The sequence below is a fragment of the Anguilla anguilla genome, chromosome 7 (genome assembly GCF_013347855.1).
Source record: "Anguilla anguilla isolate fAngAng1 chromosome 7, fAngAng1.pri, whole genome shotgun sequence".
In the NCBI taxonomy this organism is placed as follows: domain Eukaryota; kingdom Metazoa; phylum Chordata; class Actinopteri; order Anguilliformes; family Anguillidae; genus Anguilla; species Anguilla anguilla.
The window spans coordinates 12,891,508-12,910,632 of record NC_049207.1 but is presented as its reverse complement, the minus strand read 5'-3'; the positions used below and the strand labels follow the sequence as shown (position 1 = coordinate 12,910,632).

The window sequence follows — 19,125 nt, the reverse complement described above, 5'->3', positions numbered from 1 at the left end:
TGTTATGTCCTTTTGGGGAGACCTTGGGCAATTTAAATGGTGTTTAATATTTGTCTAAGAAATTAATTGTACTTATCAACATGTTTGAATTTTTAAGTTAGTTCAGTGTTTCATTTTAAATGTGTTCAACTAATTAACTTGCTTGCCACAACTCACTTCACGGTAAGTTATGAAGTTGCTTTTGTAGTTTGGGTGTGGTTACATCACTGTCTAAATTTAGTGCACAAAATGCCAGCTGTGCCAACTTAAAATCTTGGCGAAGACGGCACAGCTACAACACCACGTAACTACAAGCAATGGCTGAAAATGAAGACTGGTAAAAAGGGAATTGTTTAACCCCTTCTGTAGTACAAGACTTTTTTGACACAAGCTTGGAAATAACTTACCAAAAATAAAATGGTTACCATTCTTGAACCCTTTTGACCACAGGCATAATCTTGGTCTCTTCTGAAAGGTTACCCTTGGGTATTTGTTCGTTTTTTCTTCTTCTAAATATTACTGAAGCAAAGTAACAGTAGCTCAAACACAGTGGAAGTGGAAGTTTTGTTTCTCAATATATATATTGGTGGTTCTGTATAATAACTGAGTGTTATTTTACAGGTGAACTAGATGAGGGTCAACAAAAGACAATAACATTAAAATCTGTACACACACATATGTATGTATGTATACTGTATATATGTAATGAACCAAGGTGGCAGCACTCTTTAATCATTTTTGTGGACTGGGCACACTTACAGGGGGAAAATGCAGACTTAAAGTCAAGCCAAAAAGAGCATGTATGAGTATTGCTATTTAAAAAAAGTTTATTTTTCTTGTTTTATTGACACACTTCCACTGAGTAGCTGTATTTGTGCTGTATATGAGCATTTCATTGAAGACACTGTTGTGTTTGACATGTGGCAAATGAAATGGATTTGACTTAAATACTGCATACTTGTTGTTCCATCAAATACAAGTGGGGAGGGAGGACAAGAAATGCATGATTATTTAATGAAGACTTACTTACCGAGGCCATAAGCAATACTGTTCCATTTAACTCAACAGGTGAGAGTGTTTTTGCTTAATGTCTTGAAATGTCTTGCTTAATGTTTTTTCCAATGCATCATACCCATATGTGCTTGTTGAACAGCTCATTCTAAAACCATGGGTATTAATATGGATTTGGTCCCCCCTTTGCTGCTATAACAGCCTCCACTCTTCTGGGAAGGCTTTCCACTGGATTTTGGAACATGGCTGTGGGGATTCACTTTCATTCAGCCACAAGAGTATTAGTGAGGTCAGGCACTGATGTTGGGCGATGAGGCCTGGCTCTCAGTCAGTGTTCCAATTAATTCCAAATGTGTTTGATGAGGTTGTGGTCAGAGTTTTGTGCAGGGCATTCAAGTTCTTCCATACCAAACTCGGCAATCATTTATTTATGGACCTTGCTTTGTGCACAAGGGCATAGTCATGCTGAAACACGAAAGGGCATTCCTTTTTGTTGCCACAAAGTTGGAAGCACACATTTCTCTAGAATGTCATGTATGGTGTATTAACTCCTCACTGGAACTACGGGGCCTAGCCCTAACTATGAAAAACAGCCTCAGACCATTATTCCTTCGCCAAACTCAGATTTGTCCGTCAGACTGCCAGATAGTGAAGTGTGATTCATCACTCCAGAGACCATGTTTCTATTGCTCCAGAGTCCAATTGCAGTGTGCTTTATCCCACTCTAGCTGACTCTTGGCATTAGGCATGGTGATCTTACGGTGAAGCCACACTATATGCGGCCCCGCCGCGCAGCGGCGCTGCCTCTATTCACTTTGAATGAGAGGTGGCGGCTAGACCCCGCAATGCATGTTGGGATTGCCGGCGGTGCGGCGAGAGGTGGCGAGGCAAAAATTCAACTTTTACCCCCCTCCCAGTTGGTTGTTACTCACTAGCTAGACATTAAACAGCCTAGTTAGGCAGCAGACTAACATATTTCAGATCTAGGTTACTGCAAAAATGATTTTATTCAGACAGGACAATGAATATGAAACACGATATTAAACCCGGTCAACATTTAACAAACACAACTGTCTGTCAAAAATGGGTGACACGCCCACAAACACCTTAGGCTTGTCTGCAGCTGCTCAGCAATGGAAACCCATTTCATGAAGCTCCCGACGAACAGTTCTTGTGCTGACGTTGCTTCCAGTGGCAGCCTGGAACTCTGTAGTGAGTGTAGCAATCGAGGACAGAAGATTTTTACGCACTACAAACTTGAGCACTCGGCGGTCCTGTTCTGTGAGCTAGTGTGGCCTACCGCTTCACAGCCAAGCTGCTGTTGCTCGTAGACAATTTCACTTCACAATAACAGCACTTACAGTAGACTGGGGCAGTTCTAGCAGGGCAGAAATTTGACGAACTGACTATAACTGTGCTCCGTTGAAAGTCACTGAGCTCTTCAATACAAACCACCCTGTCAATGTTTGCCTATGGAGATTGCATAGTATTTGTCCACGCTTTCTTTTGTGCAGCCTTCTACCACTTCAAGTCTTCCATCCTTCCAATCAACAAAGACGTTACAGCAGTGTCCTCCCAACAAAAGTTGTTATCGAAAGTAGCAATGATGTTACGTTAGAACCCTTTGCCTTCAAAATGACTCCACCATTCAGACAAACAACAACACAAACATACCTTAGCTGCCTTGCAGATTTCTTTGTTGTGCGTCTAAAATGGCTAAAGGAGATATTTCTGATGAGGTTTGATATAAGATAATTTAACTGCATAAGGAAGGTAGAGTCAGAGGAAAAAAAGTGAGTTTCCAAAAATGGATTTGAAAAACAAATTATTGCAAGATACAGAGAAAATGGGACTCCTAATAACCATGCAAGAACTGGTAGACCACTGAAACTATTACCATCCCAAAGACATTACTTAAGATTTTGTCTTTGAGAAATAAAATAGATTCAAATTTTATTTTTTATCTTGCTTCAGTTCTGAAGAAATGCACAGGTGTTTCTGCCACTCCTTCCACTGTGAGAAGACAACTCAATGCTAAGGGTCTGAAAGGACGTATAGCTGTAAAAAGCCACTACTGAGAGAAGGATATAAACAAAAAAGAAGAAAAATAGCTTATAGTACAATGGAACTGGACACTTGAGTTCTGGAGCAAGGTCTCAAGGATCGGTTAGTCTAAATGTGAGATTTTCTGAAGTCAGAGAAGGCAGCATGCACATTGCCAAAGCAATGAAAGACTCTAAACAGGGTGGAGGATTAGTGCAATTTTTGGGTTATATAACAACATCTGAAGTTGGTGATTTGGTTTCAATTGAAGGCATCATGAATGCTGATAATACAAAGAAATCTTAACATTTCGTGCAATTCTAGACAGTGTTTGATTGGGAGCAAATTCATTCCACAGCAAGATGATGACCCCAAGCACGCTGCTAAAAAATCAAGCTGCTGGTCTTCTCAGAACAATGGACTGGTCACCCCAGAGTCCAGACCTCATTGAAATCATTGAATGTGTTTGCGATTACTTGGATTGTAATATTTCACATAGAGTTATCCTTACTGATAGTTTCTGTTGAACCTTTATTGTTTTTTCTGTTCTGTACTGTAACTGACAAGATATTTCTCGATGAGTAATGCACTTGTCTGAATGAATTGCCTTCACTTTGTCAGTGTGACCATGTTTGCTGTATGTGTGTCTCAGGGGTTTGAACTTGACTGAGGCAAAAGCTATAGTGGAAGAGGCCATGCAACTACAGAAAAGGTTTCCGGAGGTCATGGCAGGATTTCATCTGGTGAGCAGCTCCTAAGAGACAGTAATGTAATTTGGGCTCACCAGAGACGCTGTGCAAATGGTATTGGTTTACAGTTCCTTCAGAACGTTTTTGTAGGAAAAAATTTTCAGAAAAATTTGAAGGGCTGAATACTTTCTGAAGGCATTATGTGAGTGTGATATATAGGGAGAGGGGTATGCTAAGGTGTTGCTGTGTTTTGGAGGTGGGGCGTGAGGATGGAGGGAGACCCCTCTGGTACTTCAGGGAGGCCTCGTCCCTGCCAGCAGAGCTTGGAGTCACCCTGCCCTACTTCTTCCACGCAGGAGAGACAGGTGAGCCAATTATGACCCCTAACTCATGACTTTTAACCTCCAAGTCCTTCCACATGTACACATCTGAGTCTGAGAAGTTTAATACCATCCAGAGATAATAATGTACTTTTAATGGTGCATGTGTGTGTGTGTAGACTCGGAGGGCACCGACGTGGATGAGAACCTTCTGGACGCCCTGCTTTTCAACACCACTCGCATTGGGCACGGGTTTGCCCTGGCACGCCACCCTCTAGCCAAGGAACTCTCCAGGAAGAGGGGTGTGGCTGTGGAAGTCTGCCCCATATCCAATCAGGTACTCCCATTGTGGCCTGTAATTGTCAGTCATGTACTGTATGACATAGACAACATGAAAACACTCATTGCCCGTTCAAACTAGATTTGCAACTCCTGTTTTTAAACTGGTTGTGGTGGGCTTCACTGCAATTCGTTTGAATGTATTTGAAGTGGCTCTAGTTTAAGGAGAGTATCAGACTGCGTCTGTACACACTGCTGAGATCCCACAGATTTGCCTGCCTCGTCTTGGACCTGAGGAATCACCCTGCTGCAGCACTCATATCTGAAGGCCATCCGATTGTGGTCAGCTCAGATGACCCAGCCACCTTTGGAGCGACTGGGCTCTCGTACGACTTCTACGAGGCGTTTGTGGGCCTGGGCGGGATGAACGCCCACCTGGGCACGCTCAAGGAGCTGGCTATCAACTCCATCAGGTGAGGCCTCAGTCAAGGCTGCCAAAAGCACTGTAGCAAGGTGACCTGCTGTGTTAAATGGATTATGAGGGTGTGTTTGTTTGCATTCACTATGTGGAGTGCGTGTGTGTCTGTGTGTATCTGTGTGTTTGTGTTTCTCTTTATGTGTTCACTCTTTGGATAGTGAAGTCTGTGTGTGTGTGCGTGCACTCTATGGATAGAGAGGTGTTTGTACACTACAGTTCTCAACATAATGAATAAAACCCCCCTAACTCCTGTCCACCAGATCAGAAACACTCTTCAGGACTGAACACACCTGACTAATCAGAGACACCTTTTAAGCCATTTGTCCCAAACAATATGGTTCCCCTGAAATGGGGGGCTATTTATAAAAAGTGCTGTAAATTATACAGGTTGAAACCAAAATGTATAAATGTATATATCTAATAAAAGCACAGCATCTGCACTTTAACCACATGTGAATTGTTTGATTACAAATCTAAAATTGTGGAGTACAGAGCCAAATCTAGAAATTGTCTTTGTCCCAAACATTATGGAGGACGCTCTATGATTAGTGAAGTGTGTGTGTGGGTGCATTTGTGTGCACTTATGTGCGCATGCTCGTGTACACATCCGTGTGTGTGCCCACAGAAGGCCTCTGACTCCCCTCCCCCTGTTTTCAGATACAGCTCCCTCTCTCCTGAACTGAAGGACAAAGCGCTGGCCCTGTGGCAGAGGAAGTGGGACAAGTTCATTTCTGAGAACTCTCAATAGAGCCCAGAGCACAAGAGGGAATGACTGGGAACCAGGTGGCAAAGTCACACCAGGCCACGGGGTTCATGTGCCAGATAAATCCACAGAGATGTGTCCAGGACAGAGAGGTTCTCTTCCACTAAGCATGAGCCATGGTCCCAGTGTTGCCAACCTCTTGCCTTCGTTGTGTGCCTCCACTAAAAATAGTGAATTTGGAAAGATCTCAGGAAAGCAAATGCTGCCCTCTGGTGGAATGTGGGCTGTTTGCTCTGTGTCAGGAAGTGGTGCTGTAACCACAGTGCTGTAAGCTCCCACAAAATGGAGGAATCCTTGATATGTCTGGAAGGAAAGGTTCTTGAAACGTTCCATATCGTGGATATAGACAGCACACTTTATTGCTAACAAAGTGAGAATTATCTGACTGACCTGACAATCTTAAACACTTAATGTATATTTTTAATATTTTAATCCCAGTGATTTTTATTTCACCAATCTGGAGCGCCCAAGCACATTTCTAAACCTGACTCATCTCTGGTGTCAGCCTTTATCAGTTCAGGGGTGTGTATCATGAAACAGGATTATTGAGTTATCTGGATAACTGCACTGAGTAAAACCCAGAACCATCCCAAGTGCGGAATATGGACTGGAGTAAAAATAGCTGTTCTGGGTTTTACTCAACGCAGTTATCCGGCTAAGTCGGTAATGCTGCTTTGTGATGCAGGCCCCAGGAGAGTATATATTAGCAGGTGTCTTATCTGAAGCATGTGCATACTTCTGCAGTCCACCAGCAAAACTGTGCAACTGCTTTGGTTGAAAGGCACCTAATATAACTTGAACCAGTGCTCTACCCTGAAAAGCCACACAAGAGTCCTTAAATACTTGATTCTAATATTGGATGCTGCAGCTGCAGGCTTGGTCTTCACCCGATGTGACTGAGGAAATGGAGACAAGTCTCAGTGATGTGTGAATGCTTTTATATGGATAAAGATTTTTACACTGTGGAGTTATGAGGACATTTACTGGAGTCGTCCGTTTAATGTTTTATATGACTGAAATTAGTAGTCGCACAGGAATTGCCTTAAAAGGCTATGTCATTTTTGTCTGTCACATTCTGCTTGCTTGTATTACTAAATTAAATGGGGAGTCTACGTCACACACAACAAAATGTTCTAATTGGCGAAAGAATAAGAATCTGCTATATTTTGCGGAAGTCATTCATTACATTGTTGATAAAGTAACTTACCAACTCTTCGCATTTTATGGTTGATTTATTGTTAACAGTTATGTAATTACCAAATATTTATGTTATTTTTTTGTAGTACAAACATGCGACCTATGTGTTAGTAGCTTATTTGGAATGTGCCCAACAGGACAAAAATCATCATTTTTTTTTCAGTATAGAAATTGTGACTATGTGAAATATTGCTACAGTTCATGACTTCAATTCTTTGGATTTTATGGCCATTTCCCAAACTCTCAAAAGGAGGGAAAAAATGATGTGCGTCTATTACGGTCAGCCACCAAATGGAAATCTGACAATAGGTTAACTCCAGACCACACACTTGTTACTAGTAAAACTCCATAGTTTCTAACAATACAAGGGACATGTCATTTGTGAATGGAACGGGTCTCATATTTAATACATGTGGAAAAATAGGACCAGTGTCAAGATTTATGGTAATACGTGACTGAGATAAGACTGAGATTAAACATCTGATTAACTATTAACCAAGATTTCTATGTTGTCACCGTGTTACACCTAATACATTTTAAGTTTCGAGAAAAACGGTTACACTTTACAATACGGTCGCATGAATTGGCACTAACTAATGTAGTTGTACTAACTACTGAAAAGCTTTACAGCTTTGTTAATGTATTTGTACATCGTTAGTCATGTTCACAATTACACCATTTAATGTCAATTCATATGGGAATAAAAAAACAGTTTTTGTTAACGGTTAACTAAAAATAAATTTATTTTACGTTTTGCTAATGAACAAATAATGACTAATGCATAGTTAAATACATTAAACTAATAAATTAGTTAATGTATCTAACTACTAACCAATTAAAAGTTAATTTCATGCTTAATTGATGTATTTGCAAATCAGTCATTCATGTTAATACCTGCAATAATGTAAAGTGTTAGACGGGAAAGTAATAGGAAAAGGTTCCTTTAACATTTCTTTTCCGTTTCTTGTACAACTTGCACGATCACATTTCTCATTTAACAAAACAATAATCCTGACTTTTAGATCGGCTACAAAAATGTAAACAACGTATTTTCTCTTTGTTGGTCAATACAAAACTTTATTTTTCAATCATTTGAAAAAGTGTATATTTCACCGAACAAATAGCCTTTTAAAGATAACGATAAAATTTTCTTTTCAAATGACCACTAGGCGACGCGCGATACCTTACCTTATCATCTTCGAAGATTTGCGAAGTTGCAGTGCAGTTCCGGCAAAGAACTCAAAGTATTCTGCAGTCAATTAAAAAATTTAGTTGAAACCGATTCTAATTCTCACTTAATTTTACCAAGAGCACATTTAGTTTAGACATTGTTTTAATGTAACACTTCATACATCGTCAATAGTATTTTCTTGCTGATTTTAATAGTTTGCCTTCTGGTTCAAGTTAACGTGAAATATAAAACTCACCGTCACCAAACCGTCAAAGTGAATACATGCAGAAAGCAGCATAACCACATCGTCCCTTCCTGATTCCAGTTTAAACCAAAACAAACTGGTCATGCTGGTGACCAGCATGTTAGACGTAGGTTTGACAAAACCTACCTCCACACATGCTGGTCTTGCTGATGACCCGTTTATGCTGTTCTTGCAGGTACATCTCTTTTATGTTTCTTGTTTTGGGATACCGAAATGTATAAACAAAAATAGTCCTTAATAAAAGCTGAGAATCAGCATTTTAGCCGTATGATATTTGATTGAAAATCTAAAAGTGTGGAGTACAGAACCAAATCAAGAAAAAAAAGGCTTTGTTCCTAACATTATGGAGCTCACTGCATATAGGCTAAGCTAATAAACACACATATTTGCACGATATGACCCTTCTTAACATTCTGAGACACAACAGTACAACGGGCGGCACAGTGGTGCAGTGGGTAGCACTGTCGCCTCACAGCAAGAAGGTCGCATATTTGAATCTCGGCTTGGGGCCTTTCTGTGTGGAGTTTGCATGTTTCCTCCGGGTACTCTAGTTGGTAAATGGACTGCATTTATATAGCGCTTTTATCCAAAGCGCTTTACAATTGATGCCTCGCATTCACCAGAGCAATTAGGGGTTAGGTGTCTTGCTCAGGGACACTTCGACATGCCCAGGGTGGGGGATCGAACCGGCAACCCTCCGACTGCCAGACAACCGTTCTTACCTCCTGAGCTATGTCGCCCCTTCCACAGGCCAATTGGAGACCCTAAATTGCCCATAGGTATGAGTGTGTGAGTGAATGGTGCGATAGATTGGTGGCCTGTCCAGGGTGTATTCCTGCCTCTCGCCCAATGAACGCTGGGATAGGCTCCAGCACCCCCCGCGACCCTGCTCAGGATAAGCAGGTATAGATAATGGATGGATAGATGGACAACAGTACAACATTAGGTCATACCATTATCATCATCCAACCCATTTTTCATGTGATTGTCATATCCTATTACTTAATGTGAGTTTAGAATTCAGTTGGATTCCGTTTTAATACCCCAAATCACATCATGGATTACAGAGCAACAATTATTCACGGTCAGTTGCAAACAGGCCAAAATACAAATTCCACAAAGCCAGTTTTTCCATACAAAACTTGTATACATGCTTGCGCTTTTCAGATAATTATCCATTAGTCATGAGAACATTTTATGCCTGCAGTCGAAGATTATGAGCCTTGTTTTCAGTGTGTATTGAGCTTTGTCCATGATAAACTACAGAGTGCTGTTGTTTTCGTGATGAGTAATTTGTGAGCATTATATTGTTGATCACATGCTAGGATGTTAAAATGCTGTGCATGGTGCATTTTCTCTTGGACTGGGAAATTCAGAAGAGATTACAATGTTCTATGCTGTGGAAAAAACCACTTAGTTTGACATCAGTGTTCAGTATCATTTTATGTTGTTGCTAACTTACCGTTTTTCCTGTCAGTGGCTGATAAAACAGTGGAAATGGTTTTTGATTTTTCTCAGTAAGTGACTGACAAGTCTTGGAATGGGAGGGGATGCCCAGAGAAAGAAGCTGGGTATGATCCTTGAAACTAGCTGTGAGTAAGCAGGATTTTGTGTGTGTATTGCTTTTTAAAATAAAAAATGGTTACTTTATGTAGGAACAGCATTTTCTCTGCATGATTAAATTCATGAAAAAATAATCTATAATCTTTAAAGATGAGTCATTTTGACAAGGAAATATCATTGAAGTATTTGAAGGTCAGTGATAAAATGCATTAGTATTTTTGTTTTTTGTGTATGTGAAAGCTTTTTGGAAAAAGTTTTATCATGGAAAAGCTTAATTAAAACTACCGTTTGACTTTGACATACTGTAACACCACTACATGTCCTCTTTTCCTTTTCCCACCTAAATGGTATTCTCTGAAATCTTAGCAGAACAAGATTGAACTTTATTTTAACTGTACATAGATATCTGTATAAATGAAGCGTGAATTCGTATTTCTCTTGTACACTAAAAAAATATGGAATGCTTTCACACAAATAGCTTAAAATGAAGAAAATGTAAATAATGTAAGTTTTTATTGCACACTTTTTGCAGCAGTGAATAATTCATTTTGTTCTCATGGTACAATAAAGTTACTTGTGAGCCCATGAACGCTCTTAATTTTGATAAAAACCCCAGTCCCTATTTCACTTCTGTAAGGCCTTTTGATTTCACCATTTGGCCAGTTCTATGCTGTAGGGAACTTGAAAGGCCAAGATCACTGAAGAACTTTCTCCTCCACATTAGTTTCTTTAACCCTAGTCTTATTCTAATCTTCCCCACAGCACTGTCCACTGTGTTCTTCCCAGCCTACAGCATGGCACTGCTGTCCTCCCTGCATGGTTCCCAGGTAACTCTGCTGTCAGTGTTGCTGCTATGCTGGGCAGGTGTGTGTGGCGGGATCCCAGACCCTCGCCAGAGAGAATTACTGATACAGCAGGAGGCCTCCCGACAAACAGGGGGCACTGTTGTGCTGACAGAGGCTGAGCGGAGGCTGAGTGCTCAGCTACACAAGTTGAAACAGCGGGAAATGGAGGAGCCACAATTCCCTCCAGCAATACACTTCTTCAAAGCCCTACCCCTCATCCAGCGTAGCCCTGTCTTTAGGCTGCTACAGAAGATGCCCAAAGGTAATGTAGTCTTCACAGACACAAATGAGACTGCTGTATATTCATCATTATTATGATTATCATCATCACCATCTGACATTACTCAGTGAGCACCTTGAATTTGGAGAACATTAATTTTATTTACTCATTTAACCTTTATTTTTACCATGTAGGACAACTGAGAACCTGGTTCTCTCTTGCATTGAAAATATGGGTAATTAAAGTAGGTAGGGAATTTAAATGATTATGGAGGGGATGATTAGGTGGCCAGGTGTAAGAGAGTCAGTTTTAGGGGTTGGGGGATTTTTGAAGTAACATGACTTTTTTTAAGGACAGCCATTGGGTCTTTTAATGACCACAGTGAGTCAGAACCTCAGTTTAACATCTCATCCGAAGGACCGCACCTCCTGCAGTGTCCCCATCACTGAGCTGGGGCAGCGGGTTTTTGATTTAGTCAAGATGGAAGTGACTCACGTCTACAGTTTTCCATGCAAAGGCCGCTGGGTGGTATACTTGCTGGCTGCTGTTCATTGGGTCATCTTTGTGTTTAAGGGGCTGCTCTGCACATCCACGATTTTGCTGTGGTGGGGGTGGAATGGCTGGTGAAGAACGTGACCTACAGGCCGCACTGTTATATCTGCTTCACCGCAAGCCAATCAGTCCGCTTCCTCTTCTCTGCCAAGCGGCCCCGCCCCCTTCCGCAGTGTTCTGCTTGGGTTCTGCTGGAGACACTGAGGGGAAAGGTGGACAACACCACCGACCTGGACAACAGGTGGGTGCTCACCTTGGGATGGAGGTTCTATGCAAAATACCTGTGGTTTTGTTTCTATTTGACTGTGGGTTAGAGATGGGAAATGAAACTTTGTGGTTCCCGTAATAGGTGTGTCTACTGGCTGTTGTGACAGATTGACTGTTAAGATTGAATAGAAAGTAGAAGAGACAGTCTGGGCTTGGTTGGAGTTTATGAATCACTGATAACACATCATGGCTTGTCGTTTACAACTGTCATCTGCAATTAAACAGCCTGAAGCAGAACCTCGCATTGCTCACAGAACACCCTGCCACAGCCTACCCAAGCCAGGATGCCTTGTGGGACAGGTTTGAGGAGACTTTCAACGCAGCACCTGGACTGATCAGCTATGTACCTGTTTTCAAGGACTATTTCTACCAGGGTGTGCAGCAGTTCTATACAGACAATGTCATAGGGGCGACATAGCTCAGGAGGTAAGACCGATTGTCTGGCAGTCGGAGGGTTGCCGGTTCAAAGCCCGCCCTGGGCGTGTCGAAGTGTCCTTGAGCAAGACACCTAACCCCTAACCCCTAACTGCTCTGGCGAATGAGAGGCATCAATTGTAAAGCGCTTTGGATAAAAGCGCTATATAAATGCAGTCCATTTACCATTTACCATTCATGTACCTGGAGCTGAGATCCGGAGTGTCACTGGTGAATAAAGACAGCATTCCCAATTAGGGCTGAACCCATGTGTCATGGATGTTTTTACTGCACAAATGTAGTGTATTGACTTTGAAGTGCACCGTGATACAACATTTAATAGGCTGCTCCATATCCTCATTTAGGACAACTAAACATTGTTTACCGTAATTTAATTTTAAGTACATGGTTTATATCTTGTTCAAGGGTGCAATGCTAGTGCCAGATCATGTTGTAATTGAATCTGTAGCCTGTGGGTTATAAGCCGAGCTCCTTAAATGCTCTGCATTTCCACAGACCTATGAGCTTGATGGAAGTACACATGACAGGGCCTGGTGCTTGAACACCTATCAGGATGTGACCAGGAAGTTTGTGGAGGACCATCCTGATTTCCTGGGAGTTCGAATAATCCTTTCTGTACACAGGTAAAAATTTAAGAAGATAGAAATGTACAGGCTCAAAATCAAAATAAAGGTCACTGTCTACTGTATTAAAATGGCTTCTCATTCCAATCCTTATTCTAGAGTCAGGTTTGTGCAGTGTGTTTATTTTAGGAATGTAAACGTTTAAAATGTAAAAACTGGACTGTATTTCTAAGCACTTACAGCACCTGATAGTGCTAGGAGAAACACTATTTGTTCAAATTAGAAGTTCAGTATATTATTATTATTATGCCACATTTTCAACAAGGATTTTCAACATATTGTATTAACTATGTCAATGTGAGCTTGTCTTTTTTGTCCTCTGTCTCTCAGGGGTCTCAATGTGTCTGAGGTCAAAGCTGTAGTGGAGGAGGCCACACCTGCAGAAAGAGTTTCCGGAAGTCATGGCTGGATTTGACCTGGTGAGGAGATCTTGGGAGACAGGAACCTTATCTGGGTATATCAGATATCTGGTCTCCTTTTACTGTTATGATTGTGCACTGCGTGGTATTGGTGTGTTATGTGAGTGTGATATATAGGGAGAGGGGTATGCTAAGGTGTTGCTATGTTTTGGAGGTGGGCCGTGAGGATGGAGGGAGACCCCTCTGGTACTTCAGGGACGCCTTGTCCCTGCCAGCAGAGCTTGGAGTCACCCTGCCCTACTTCTTCCATGCAGGAGAAACAGGTGAACCAATCATGACCCCTAACCCATGACTTTTAATCTCTAAGTCCTTCCACATATACACCTCTGAGTCAGAGAAACACGAGTCACAATTTCACTCTAGAGAAATATGTGTACATTTAATGGTGTATATGTGTGTAGACTCGGAGGGCACATACGTGGATGAGAACCTTCTGGACGCCCTGCTTTTCAACACCACTCGCATTGGGCACTGATTTGCCCTGGCACGCCACCCTCTAGCCAAGGAACTCTCCAGGAAGAGGGGTGTGGCTGTGGAAGTCTGCCCCATATCCAATCAGGTACTCCCATTGTGGCCTGCACCTGTCACTCACACAGCGCACCACTGAACAAGCTGGCACATTCAGACAGACCAAAAATGAAGGATGTCAGTCCTCAGCCGCTTTTCCTGCCCTTTCCCCTTTCAGGTTCTTGGGCTTGTCTCGGACCTGAGGAATCACCCTGCTGCAGCACTCATGTCTGAAGGCCATCCAATGGTGGTCAGCTCAGATGACCCAGCCACCTTTGGAGCGACTGGGCTCTCGTACGACTTCTACGAGGCGTTTGTGGGCCTGGGCGGGATGAACGCCCACCTGGGCACGCTCAAGGAGCTGGCTATCAACTCCATCAGGTGAGGCCTCTGTCTGAACCACACCAACATGGAACGTGGCGTGTGAATATAGTCAACAGTACGTCGCTGCGGTTACAGTACCGTTCATACAGTTGGCCGTTTTTGTTTTGTTGAATGCCAAAGGTGTGTGTGTGTGTGAGTTCACTGTACACAATATGGGGTGTGTATGTATGTTTATGTTCATTCATTGAATGTTTGTATTATGTGTTCACTATATAGAGGGTAGGGAATACATACGTGTGTTCACTGTATGGACAGTGAAGTGTGTACATGTGTGTCTTTATGTTCACTGTAGACAGAGAAGTGTGTGTGCGCGCATATACATATGCATTCCCTGTAAGGACAGACGTGTCTGTATATATGTACACTGCATGTATTGTAAATGTATGTGTTCAGTCTATGGTGTGTGTGCATGTGTGTGTGCCCTCAGAAGGACTCTGATTCCCCTCCCCCTGGTTTCAGATACAGCTCCCTCTCTCCTGAACTGAAGGACAAAACGCTGGCCCTGTGGCAGAGGAAGTGGGACAAGTTCATTTCTGAGAACTCTCAATAGAGCCCAGAGCACAAGAGGGAATGACTGGGAACCAGGTGGCAAAGTCACACCAGGCCACGGGGTTCATGTGCCAGATAAATCCACAGAGATGTGTCCAGGGTGGAGAGCAGCTCATGACTAACAAAAAAAACAGAATAAATTTAGAACCCGCACACTACGCTGCTGTTTCCACCACTTATTGACAATATTTTGATAAAATGTGGATCCTTGTCAGGTCAAAAGACATGCACCTCCTCCTTTGTATGTACACACACATCAAGTCACATGACAATCATCTAATTACATGGCCATGTACTTTGCCATCGGAAAACATTTTGAGGCTATAAAAAAACATACAAAATCTTAATTTGTGTACAGTACATATGAAAATAGTTTATTTACAGTAAGACAATAATCCCTACTTTATCTGAACATCAGATCACAACAGCTGAAGCATGCTTTTTGGCAGCCAATGCTAGTTTCTGATTCCATCGGTAGTATTTGTTTCTAATGTGGAATTTTTGTGTCTGGGTGTGGTCAGAACGTGAGTGTACGGCGGAAACCGCAGCATTGTCTGCGGTTCTGTTTATTTATGCTTCAAATTACCGGAAATTAAAGGTGTGCACGTTCCCTCTTTTACTAGGAAAAGACTTTCATAGAATTCACACTGTCAGAAATTCCCTTTAAAGTTCATGTCAACAAAGGTGTAACCTGAACAACAAAAAAAAAGAACAAAAAAGCGTTCTAGGCACTCATGTAGTAATCCAATGAGGAGAGCAGGGAAAGGGTAAAGTTAAACTTATCATTCTTAATGCGTTTGTTCCCTATATTCTAAGAGCACCTACTATGTATATTTTTTGTCATACTCTTGTTTACCACAGAGCACCCAGTATATTCTTCTTCTACTCCAGAGGTTGCCATCTATTGGTGGGTTTATTTCCCGCAAGTTTGCACATGAAAGGAGAAAATGAAGAACTACAAGTTTTGTGTGATTGTATTGGTAGAAGAAATGTTTATTTTCATTCAAACCCACTTGGCTGTCCTACTGTTCCGATAAATCCATCCAGATCAAGCTTTACCTGCCGTTAGGCTCAGCAAGACAGCGGTTTTTATTATGTTAAAATATACCCCAAGCGGACCAGTATTACTGGAATCAATGAGTAGTTCAGCTGTTTTTTATTTCATTATATTTATATTTCATTTAGAAACCCTCATAATACGACAAAGCTTGAGATAACCCAAAACACAGTCGATTATGTCTTAGGCCTGATCCCTGCTTCACATATTACATCCACATAATGTCCATACAGAATTCTTCCTGATAGCAGGTGCAGTGTAGAGGCATACTGTAGATTGTAGCCACCGAAAGTTGTTTTTATCGGCTGCTGGTGTTAAACTGGGTGAAGTAGCGTTCATCAGGAGCATTGGAGTTCAGAGTTTTCTCAAGGTACTTTTTCCTGAAAAACAAGAGAGAATTTTTCTGTCACTTCCAGGGCTTCGAACCTTTCGCCAGTTAGCATCCCAGGGTTGTGTGGCAATGTTGTGTGATTGGTCATGATAAGTAATTTGTGGAGAACCAAGTCTGCCTAGTGCGGTGTTTCAACAACGACAATGTTCAGTGGAACTGGTTGGGTGACGGGGGAAAATGGTTTGTACCAGCCTGTGTATTTGTGACATTGTCTTTGCACCACTGTCACACACAGAGGGAAGGAGGCTACGTGGAGGCGGTGAGCGCGGGACTGAACGTGGGACTCACTGTTGGAGCTGGGCCTCGGCCAGCTGAGCGTTAGTGTTGTCCATGTTGCTGCGCAGCCGCCTGGTGGTGCGGGCCTGCTGCCTCTCCAGCAACAGCGCGGTTCGAGCCGAGGCCACGCGGCTCTGTTCCAGCTGAAGCTCCCGCTGCCGCTGCGCCATGCTGGCCCTCTGCGGACACACACACACACACACACGCACACACACACACAGGCCGCCGTCGTTACGCGCCCAGGTCAGCTCCCGTCTAAGGGGCCTGAAGTGTAACGCGAGCTTACCCTCTTTTCCTCCGCCTGCTGCAGCTGGAAGTCGATAATGTGCTTTTGGTGCTCAGCGGTCAGGCCCTTGTTGAGCCACAGACGGGCCAGGCCCAGCACGCTGGCACTCCCCTCCGGCCCCTGGTTCAGCTCCAGCGTCTGCAGCTGGTTCTGGATCTCCACGATGTTGTCCTCTTCCTCCTGCTGCCACTGCCTTTGCCGCTGCTCTGCCACCTCCACCGCCTAGGGACACGGATTGACCGCTTGCTCAAGACCACCAGCTTTCAGCAGGCACAGTATGACACACACAGGCGCAGACAGACATAGAGTACAGACGTGTAAGTTGGACTCTCTAGCACGGGTAAGCAAGAGCAACAGAAACCTGTATCTCACCTTTGTCAAGTTGAAGTCCTTTGTTGCGACAGCTAAGGCTCTCTGCCTCTGCTCCTGGATCTTCTGCAGCTCAATGGTTCTGCTGTCCAGGGCAACTCTGCTCTGGTCATATTGCTGATCTGCAGATAACATGAATGCAGGCCGAGGCAGAACGCTTCAGACCAATGAGACGTTCTTACGTCTACATATCACAGGTCATATTTGCCCATTACCAGAAAAAGAGCTACCTGTTTGAAATGTCTTTTGTCAATACATTTCCCTTTGGAGCACTGAATTATGAGAAGAATCTGTCTGCTTTTATGATTTACCTCTTGCCCCAGTGCTGACTTTGTTACGCGCACAACATGCAACCACGTATTATATACATGAAACCGCTCAGACAGAGCGACTAGATAGTCCAAGGAACATGGAAGCAAAGCCTGTACCTGTTTGTCTTTGTTGCTGCCTGGCTAGCTCCAGCTCACGCTGCTGTTGTAAGGACCACTCTCTGAGCTGTTCCTGCTGCCTCTTTACTCGGTCCTTCCAGTCCGGGTCCTCTCCTGCCAGCCCCTGCAGCACCTGACCCCCTTCCTGCTTCTTCAGCAGGTCGGGGTCGTTCAGGTCGAACTCCCGCCGGCTTGTGGGCTGCTGGAAGACCTGCCGGAAATGCTGCACGGTCTCCTCCAGGCGCCGCCTGTCCCTGGACTCTCTGCTCTCCAGGACACAAGCTGCCCGATCATGGCACAAAAGATCTGTGGCTGAGAGTGAGAGTCAAATCACACATCTGTTCAGTTGTGGAAAAACAAATACATTTTATTTTGGTGCTTTCAGATGTGGAATTTATTCTCAATTTTCCAGGCTACAAGGATACTCAGTCAGTATATCAGGTTCATTATATAAAAAGATTAATTTTATTTAAAAATCTATAGATTTTGTCTCAAAAGAGCAAATTACTAACCATATGCATTCAGAATTTCTGCCTCTTGATCTTCTCTATCTCTTCTTTCCTTCACTTGAAAAACTAGAGCATCTATATCAACCTAGGGGGAAAACACATGGAATCACAGTTAAAATACTTGAAGTAGTAAAGGCGAAAGTATTAACATCTCTTAACTAACCGGTCTTTTGTTACATCCCACCTTTGTTCGATTTAGTAGGTTAACTAAGGCGGCTGGCTGGCTCACATTAACCAAGTTAACATTAGATAATTAGTTATAGCAAGGATAGCCAAAGTAGGAATAGCATGTAGGCTATTTACTCCAATCGTTCGGACTCTTTCGTTGAAAATCCTTTCTTTTCGTTGAAGCTCTCTGGTCCGCCGTTTCTCTAGGCTTGCAGCAGCAATGCGGTCAGACTGTAATACTACTTTGTTCATTTTATCAGCACGCAGAAACGTTATTATGACAGAAAATGCAATTGAACAAGGACACCGCAAACATACCGTTGCTAGGATACCTAATGCGCATCCTTTTCGCCAGTGGTGACGCCAGCCCGGAAGTTTATTTCGCATGGCTTCCCGCTGCAGATTTGCAATGCTTTTTTTCTATAGGGATTTCAATTTCTGAATAAAATAAGGCCTGTGGCCAACAAAAGCGAAAGAGAGAATCAAGTTTTGTTCTAAGACATAAAGTACACCCACTGATATCTCAACCGTGAATTCTGAACCCGTTATGTGCTTTAAACATGTAAGTTGCTAGCTAACAATATTGAAACTACAACTACAGTCAGTCCCAATACCAAAGATACTACACAACACAGAAGACTTGATACACTGTTTCTTGTCGAGCGTCCCCTATCACCAGTAAATGCACTCAATCCCTACGACAGACGCAATGAGATTATTTGACTCGAAAGTATGTGATCTTTATTTCTCTCAGGCTCTGAAAAGTACTCAGTTCTAATATTCGCAGATCCTCTCATTCACACGACCACTTGTTTTAGAATTTTGGGTATACATGTTTTTTAAAATATTTTATTTATTTATTTATTTTTTAAACTGAACTTCCAGTGCGATGGGGCTAAACAGGACTGATTCTCTACGTCTGGTGAACTTGGACGCTGAACCTATGCTGCATTCCAGACAAAGATGTCTGAAGTTCCCACGGAACATCTGGAAGGACCTGATTCCGACCACAAAGCATTCCATTGATCGGAGCCGGGAAAGATGACATTTAAGCAAAAATAAATAAATAATAATAATAGGCT

At 42.7% G+C, this 19,125-nt stretch overlaps 1 protein-coding gene, 1 long non-coding RNA gene and 1 pseudogene across 3 annotated transcripts; 2 read left to right on the top strand and 1 right to left on the bottom strand.

Annotated features, from left to right (window-relative positions):
• Nucleotides 1–4,659: 4,659 nt before the first annotated feature.
• LOC118231530 lies at nucleotides 4,660–6,777 on the top strand. Its single transcript, XR_004766088.1, has 2 exons — nucleotides 4,660–4,794; nucleotides 5,457–6,777. It is a non-coding gene; the product is annotated as an uncharacterized LOC118231530 (long non-coding RNA).
• Nucleotides 6,778–9,419: 2,642 nt separating this feature from the next.
• Nucleotides 9,420–14,011, top strand: LOC118231528 (annotated as a pseudogene).
• Nucleotides 14,012–15,526: 1,515 nt separating this feature from the next.
• LOC118231526 (RIB43A-like with coiled-coils protein 2) lies at nucleotides 15,527–18,445 on the bottom strand. Of its 2 annotated transcripts, none has more exons than XM_035425398.1 (7): nucleotides 18,362–18,445; nucleotides 17,879–17,960; nucleotides 17,367–17,678; nucleotides 16,942–17,060; nucleotides 16,570–16,791; nucleotides 16,296–16,462; nucleotides 15,527–15,996 (listed from the first exon to the last, which is right to left on the bottom strand). In XM_035425398.1, exons 1-7 carry the CDS (start codon nucleotides 18,428–18,430, stop codon nucleotides 15,915–15,917), a joined length of 1,053 nt encoding a protein of 350 aa, XP_035281289.1. In that variant the 5' UTR covers nucleotides 18,431–18,445; the 3' UTR covers nucleotides 15,527–15,914. The 2 variants fall into 2 exon arrangements, with proteins under 2 accessions (XP_035281289.1, XP_035281288.1); XM_035425397.1 differs by having other exon boundaries at nucleotides 18,179–18,380.
• Nucleotides 18,446–19,125: the final 680 nt, after the last annotated feature.